The sequence below is a fragment of the Engraulis encrasicolus genome, chromosome 6 (assembly GCF_034702125.1).
Source record: "Engraulis encrasicolus isolate BLACKSEA-1 chromosome 6, IST_EnEncr_1.0, whole genome shotgun sequence".
Lineage (NCBI taxonomy): Eukaryota > Metazoa > Chordata > Actinopteri > Clupeiformes > Engraulidae > Engraulis > Engraulis encrasicolus.
This window is the reverse complement of record NC_085862.1, coordinates 18,877,391-18,884,890: the sequence shown is the minus strand read 5'-3', so window position 1 is coordinate 18,884,890 and position 7,500 is coordinate 18,877,391. Positions and strand designations below refer to the sequence as shown.

General features: G+C 45.9%; 1 protein-coding gene across 2 annotated transcripts in view; it reads right to left on the bottom strand.

Moving 5' to 3' along the window:
- The window catches only part of nek7 (NIMA-related kinase 7), a 142,686-nt gene that overhangs the window by 57,086 nt on the left and 78,100 nt on the right, over positions 1-7,500 (bottom strand). For both annotated transcript variants that reach the window (XM_063200835.1, XM_063200834.1), the window contains exon 6: positions 4,766-4,874. In XM_063200835.1, coding sequence (XP_063056905.1) covers positions 4,766-4,874 — 109 coding nt within the window. The remainder of the gene's footprint in view (positions 1-4,765; positions 4,875-7,500) is intronic.

The following is a 7,500-nucleotide window of genomic DNA, read 5'->3' as shown; positions in this document are numbered from 1 at the left end:
AAACTACTAATTCTGGGCTTTGCCTTGCTTGCTTCCAACAAAGGCCTTGGCCTCAATGTGCTGAGTAAATAACCAACGTGGGCCTTTATTAGAGAATTTACACTACACGATTAGATATTGATCAAAAATTAGACTTCTCACAAACACTCAGCTGTTTTTTTTAAAGATTTATTTAAGAATTAATGATCCGTGATATCAGCACAGAGGTGAATTCCACACAGTTCTGTGGCAACTGTAGAATGTAAAACATCCCAGAAGGAGTGACAGGAAATTACCCCTTATGACAGGCTAATTGGACAAGTAGGCATCCCATACCATTTTATCCACTGATATTTAATGAATTTAGGACACTAGTGTTCTAACAAGTGTCTAGTGTTTTAATTAGTGTCTAGTGTTCCAACTAGTGTCTAGTAGTGTCTAGTGCGGTGTTTCTCAACCGGGGCTGGAGGGGGCGCGGGGGGGGGCGTTGAGAATGAGACAGCTGAGAAGGGGGGTGTTCCATTGACATTGGGGGTCATTAAAACATTTAACTTCTTAATACTAAGGGGGTCGATGAGGTCTAGAGGGTGTTGGGAGGCTTATGGTCAAGGGGGCATTTGTTCAAAAAAGGGTGAGAACCACTGGTCTAGTGTGTCAATCTAAGAGGATATCATAAGATATAATGGGAGAGCTAGTGATTTATTGTTAAAGCTATTGCCCATAGAAAACAACTGCGCTTGAATTTCATATGCTAGATATACACTGAAATGGGAATGAAATTCCAATAGGTTGTAGTACATCTAACTGTACATCATAAAATCAGACATGTATTGTGTGTGTGGTGTGTGTGTGGTGTGTGTGTGTTTGTGTGCGTGTGTGCTGTTAGCTCTTCTTTATGTATATGCCATTCTCAGTATGAATGCCATAGGTTAGTTACATTATAAAACATCACACACAGGTACACACTCTCTCTCTCTCTCACACACACACACACACACACACACACACACGCACACACACACACACTGCCCATAAAAATCAGGACCAGACACACACACCCTCTTCTCTCTGTCTCGCTCTCACACACACACACACACACGCATGCACACACACAGTAGGTTCACATACAATATAAAACAAAAACATAATCTTCCCCAAGGAAATAAAAACAACCTCCAAGACACACTCACATACACACACTCACATACACACACACACAGGGGACCGCCGTCATTCATACCAACAAACCAAATTCAAGTTGCGGTCTCGTAACCTCTGATCCAAACAGCCCTTTCCTCTGACTGACACACACACACACACACACACACACACACACACACACACACACACACACACACACACACACACACACACACACACACACACACACACACATTGACACACACACACACACAGTCAATGGGCTTCGCTTCACTGCTCCTCCAGAGCAAGGGAATCTGACATTGTGTGTGTGTGTGTGTATGTGTTTATGTGTGTGTGTGTGTGTGTGTGTGTGTGTGTGTGTGTGTGTGTGTGTGTGTGTGTGTGTGTGTGTGTGTGTGTGTGTGTGTGTGTGTCTGCACATCATCATGGTCTTGCCACTACACTCCTCTGACTAGCAGCGGGATCACAGATCACAACTCCAGCCTTCAACACACACGGACACACATGGACACGCACGCACGCACGCACACACACACATGCACACTCACACGCACACGCCCGCACACGCACGCGCCCGCACACACATGCGCGCACACACACACACACACACAACCCTCCCAAGGGGATACTACACAGGGTTGGGGGAGTGTGTTTGTGTGTGTGTGTGTGTGTGTGTGTGTGTGTGTGTGTGTGTGTGTGTGTGTGTGTGTGTGTGTGTGTGTGTGTGTGTGTGTGTGTGTGTGTGTGTGTGTGTGTGTGTGTGTGTGTGTGTGTGTGTGTGTGTGAGGAATAGAAGCTACAAAAGACTCTAGAATTCTGCGTAGGCCACATCAAATTGGCTACTCAGACTGACCTGAGAGGCGTGTGTTTTTAATGTGTGTGTAGAGCGTTTGTAGTGTGTGTGAAAAGCGTTTTTAGTGTGTGTGTAAAGCGTTTGTATTTAGTGCATTGTGTGTTTGCAGTGTGTGTATTAAGTATTTGTACTATGGGCTGACTGTTTGTAGTGTGTGTGTGATGCATTTGTCGTGTCTGTTGAACGCGTTCAACGTGTTGAGCGTGTTTCTACTGTGTGTTTGTAGTGTGTGTCCTGTGTTTTTTGTGTGTGTTTGTGTATTTGTAGTGGGTGTATGTAGTGTAGTGTGCATTTGCTGTGCATTTGATGCGTTATGTACTGAGCGTTTGTAGAGTATGTGTAGTGTTTGTGCTGCATGTGTTGTGTGTATGTAGTGTGTGTGTTGTGCATCTGTAGTGTGTTGTGCATCTGTAGTGTGTTGTGCATTTGGAGTGTATGTGTAATGTGTGCGCATTGTGTGTAGTGTGTGCTGTGCATTCCCTGATCGTTCCCTATGTAGGGTGTGCGTGTGCGTGTGCGTGTGTGTGTGTGTGTATCTGTAGTGTATGTTTAAGCGTTTCTAGTATATGTAGTGTATTTCTGCAGTACATTTCCTGATCGTGGTGGGTCTGCAGTATGTGCTGTTTGTGTTTGAGGTGTTTGTGTAATGTGAGTAGTTTGTTCGTGCTATGCAGCGTGTTGTGCCTAGTGTGTAGTTTGTGGTGTGTGTGAGTGTGCGTCTGTACTGTGTGTTTGTAGTGTGTGTAGTATATGTAGGGTATTTCTGCAGTGCGTTCCATGGTCGTGGTGGGTCTGTATTGAGCCTAATTCTGAATATAGTTCCACAGCAGGAGGTCATGACCCTGTGAGATCTAAACAGTGGACTGGGGGCCCGGGGCCCTGGGGAGGTGGCCAATCTGTGTGTGTGTGTGTGTGTGTGTGTGTGTGTGTGTGTGTGTGTGTGTGTGTGTGTGTGTGTGTGTGTGTGTGTGTGTGTGTGTGTGTGTGTGTGTGTGTGTGTGTGTGTGTGTGTGTAAAGGAGGTTGGTTGTATTTCCTTGGGGTGGGGGCAAATGAGTGTGGTAAGGGTGGTTGGGGGGGCACGGCTAGACCCTTGGGGGACGGGGGGTCTGGGTGTTTGAACTTGGAATCTCATCTCTCATCTGTGAGTGAGCCTGTGTGTTGTGTGTGTGTGTGTGTGTGTGTGTGTGTGTGTGTGTGTTTGTATCTGTGTGTGTGTGTGTGCGGTGTATGAGCTTGTGGGTGTATGAAAGGACGGTCTGCTGTCTACAGCTGTACTGGGCACACAGTAGGTCACACCAGCTGTGTGTGTGTGTGTGTGTGTGTGTGTGTGTGTGTGTGTGTGTGTGTGTGTGTGTGTGTGTGTGTGTGTGTGTGTGTGTGTGTGTGTGTGTGTGTGTGTGTGTGTGTGTGTGTGTGTGTGTGTTATGCTTCTGGGGATGTCTGTGTACGTGCTTTGTACATTGTGCTTTGTGTGAGGCAGATCATGTTTACCATGTATGCATCAATGACTTGTGTGGGAGGGCCATTTATGTCTACACATGGTATATACGTATGTGTAGATTGAATTTCTGTGTGTATATAGGGATGCGTGTGTGTGTGTTTATGTGTGTGTGTGTGTGTGTGTTTATATGTGTGTGTGTGTGTGTGTGTGTGTGTGTGTGTGTGTTTATATGTGTGTGTGTGTGTGTGTGTGTGTGTGCGTTGTGTCTGGGGACGTGTCTGTTTGTGTGTGTGTACTGATGTTGCTTTACTGGTCTCCTTTACTAAGTGTGAGGCAGTCCATGTTTAACATGTATGCATCAAATGATCAAAGACATGTGTGGGAGTCCTAATGTATCTACATAAGGCGTGTGTGCCTGTGTGTGTGCTGTGTTGTGTTGTGTTGTGTTGTGTTGTGTTGTGTGTTGTGTTGTGTTGTGTTGTGTTGTGTTGTGTTGTGTTGTGTTGTGTTGTGTTGTGTTGTGTTGTGTTGTGTTGTGTTGTGTTGTGTTGTGTTGTGTTGTGTTGTGTTGTGTTGTGTTGTGTTGTGTTGTGTCTGGGGAATGTGCATGTCTGTGTAGTTGAATTGGTCTACATCTGAAGCAGAGTATGTAGACAGAGTGTGTTTAGCATGTGCATATGAAGAGCTCTTTTCCAAAATAAGATATATCCATTTTATAGAATGTTGGGAAATTTACATTTTTATATTGGGCATTCCATTGAATTGCATTACAAAATGCATTTTATAGAGGTTTGAAAAGCATGTTCTCAAAACAATTGAATGGCTAGAATTCACACATAGATGACAGGACTACTTATCAGTCAATTCCAATATTAAAATGCAAAAAGTCAAAAATGGTGGATTGGAAAAAGCGTTTGGGGCCTTATGATAAGGTCAGGGCGGCGTTGTCAGCCTTATGATGACGTCGGGGGGTGGGGGGGGGGTTGTAATATGCAGTGTATACTGTGCTGTATGCAAGGTGCGCTGTGCTTGTACGAATGTGTGTCGATGTGCTTGTACGAATGTGTTCAGAGATGTATGTGCCACTGTTCATATGGTATGTGTGTCCAAGTCGGGAGTGCAAATGATCCAGTGGTCCAGTGTTCCAGTGTTTGCGTGTGCGTGTGCGTGTGCGTGCGTTCGTGCGTGCGTGCACCTGTGCTTGACATCTCTGGAGTGTATCTGTTCTAGTGTGTGTGTGTGTGTGTGTGTGTGTGTGTGTGTGTGTGTGTGTGTGTGTGTGTGTGTGTGTGTGTGTGTGTGTGTGTGTGTGTGTGTGCCTGTTACCTCTGTGCATGACGCGTCGGGAGTGCATGTGTTCCAGTGCGCTGCACAGCTGCACAAAATACTTCCACACCGTCCGCTCCGGAATCAGCCTCCTCTGCTTCTTAAAGTGCTGCAGGGAGAGAGAGAGGAAGAGACAGAGAGAGAGAGAGAGATGGAGAGAGAGAGGAAGAGAGACAGAGAGAGAGGAAGAGAGACAGAGAGAGAGAGAGAGATGGAGAGAGAGAGGAAGAGAGACAGAGAGAGAGAGAGACAGATGGAGAGAGATAGATGGAGAGAGAGAAATGCAGAGACAGACAGAGACAGATAGATATATATAGATAGATAGATAGATAGATAGAGAGAGAGAGAGAGAGAGAGAGAGAGAGAGAGAGAGAGAGAGAGAGAGAGAGAGAGAGAGAGAGAGAGAGAGAGAGAGAGAGAGAGAGAGAGAGAATGTAAAAATGGAGAAAGAGAAGAAGTGAGAGGACGAAGACGAAAAACAGGAAAAAGAGATTGGGGGAGAGGGAAAGACAGAAGAGAGAAAGAAGCAGTCAGTCACTGATGCAACTGTCCCAAAACCTAGCCAGGATGCATTGCTCCAGTCAGAGCTGCGTGCTCCAGTCCCCAGAAGCCTCGTGCTGGCTGACTCAAGCCGAGGTAACTCTACTCCGGAGAGTCTTAAACTCCACAGCAACCAACTCTCTTTCTACTCTTTTTATTACATTACATTACATTGCATTTAGCAGACGCTTTTGACCAAAGCCACATACAAGGAGGACATTTAAGCAAGTACAGAGTGTGGGGTCAGTGCAGAGTACAGCAGTATATTAAATACTCTGCCTTGGATGCATACATTACACCAGTGTTTCTCAAAGTGGGGCGTAAGCCCCCCTGGGGGGGGCGCGGAGGCATCACAGGGGGGGCGTGTGACATCTGATTTTGGGTGTTTTTTCCCCCAAGGAAATGATTTCCTGTCTTACCAATAAGCCAATACGTTTTAAGCATTATATACATAATTATAAATATTTAATGATTAATCGTCATATAGGAAATGAACACACATCTGCATTCCACTGCAGTCCCTCTTTGTTTTATCTCACCAGTCACCTTTGATTCTGCACAGCGCAGCGATCGTAAAATCAGTCTGCGCGAGTACAGCTGTTGCTTGGGGGGTAGGCTCGGGAGCATCCAGACCCTCCGAAGGGGGGAATGATGGGAAAAGTTTGAGAACCACTGCATTAAACAATGATAGTGATTATGACGATGATGAAGATAATACTGCAATAAATAGGTATAAGTATAAGTAATAAAAACCAGTAGCCAAGAGCTTGCTGCTTATAATGTTCCAGGTGCGCCAGATCAGCTAATCAACTATCATTCAGAATTTCTTGTCATGTGTTTTCTTGACTATAATGGACCTGACAGAAATAACAATAGTTGTGTTTCTATAAATCATGAGCAGCAACTTACTCTAGTACTTTCTACTCTTCTACAACACGCTGGAAATCATGCATGATGGTGATTATGATGACAATGATGATGATAATACTATAATAATTAAAAATCATTGTATTTTTAAAAGCCACTATACTGTTGGCAGCAGCAGTATGTTATGTGTATGGTGTGCATGGTAGCATAGATTGGCAGTAACTGCTGCTGTGTTGTGTATGGTAGCATGGATTGGAAATGGTTCCCAAGCTCTCACCCAACATAAGACTCTCTCTACACTCTATTCCCACACACACACACACACACACACACACACACACACACACACACACACACACACGCACGCACGCACGTACGCACACCTCCTAGACCCAGCTACCCACACACCAGTGCAGACACAACCAGCACCCACTAATGTAAGCCAGGCACACATGACTCGAAACAGGGGGAGGATGGTGTGTGTGTGTGTGTGTGTGTGTGTGTGTGTGTGTGTGTGTGTGTGTGTGTGTGTGTGTGTGTGTGTGTGTGTGTGTGTGTGTGTGTGTGTGTGTGTGTGTGTGTGTACATGTGCGTGTGTGTGTGTGTGTGTGTGTATGTGCGCGCGCGTGTGTACATGTGTGTGTGTGTGTGTGTGTGTGTGTGTGTGTGTGTGTGTGTGTGTGTGTGTGTGTGTGTGTGTGTGTGTGTGTGTGTGTGCGAGCGTGTGAGAAACCCAGCCCTCACTCGTTTCTCAGGCCATGCCAATGCAAAGCACATGAGACCTGAGAGAATGGGAAGCTAGGAGGTGGAGGGGGAGGAAGAGGGGAGAGGAGAGGAGAGAAGAAATGAGAGGAAAAGAGGAGAGGAGAGGAGAGAAGAAATGAGAGGAAAAGAGGAGAGGAGAGGAGAGGAGAGGAGAGGAGAGGAGAGGAGAGGAGAGGAGAGGAGAGGAGAGGAGAGGAGAGGAGTGTAAAGAGAGGAGGGAGGGGTGTAGGGAACTGCACGGGAATATTTGTGGTCGGCTTTTTCAAACATCCACATCTGGCTTGGAGCTGGAGCACCGGTCCCAGCATTACAGCCAAACTAACCCCCCACCCACCCCCACCCCCATATATACTACCCTCCCATCCCACACTCCCACCATTACAGCTTTACCCCCCCTACACACACTGATTGGCCGAAAGTGACAAATTGCAGAATTGTGATGCAATATTGAAAAATGCATCTGTTGTGTTGATAACAGTTGGTAGACATGTTCTCTCCATGCTCTCCAATTGCTAGATTCTAATTATGACACTGTCTATATACATTTGTTGTGACATTTGTCC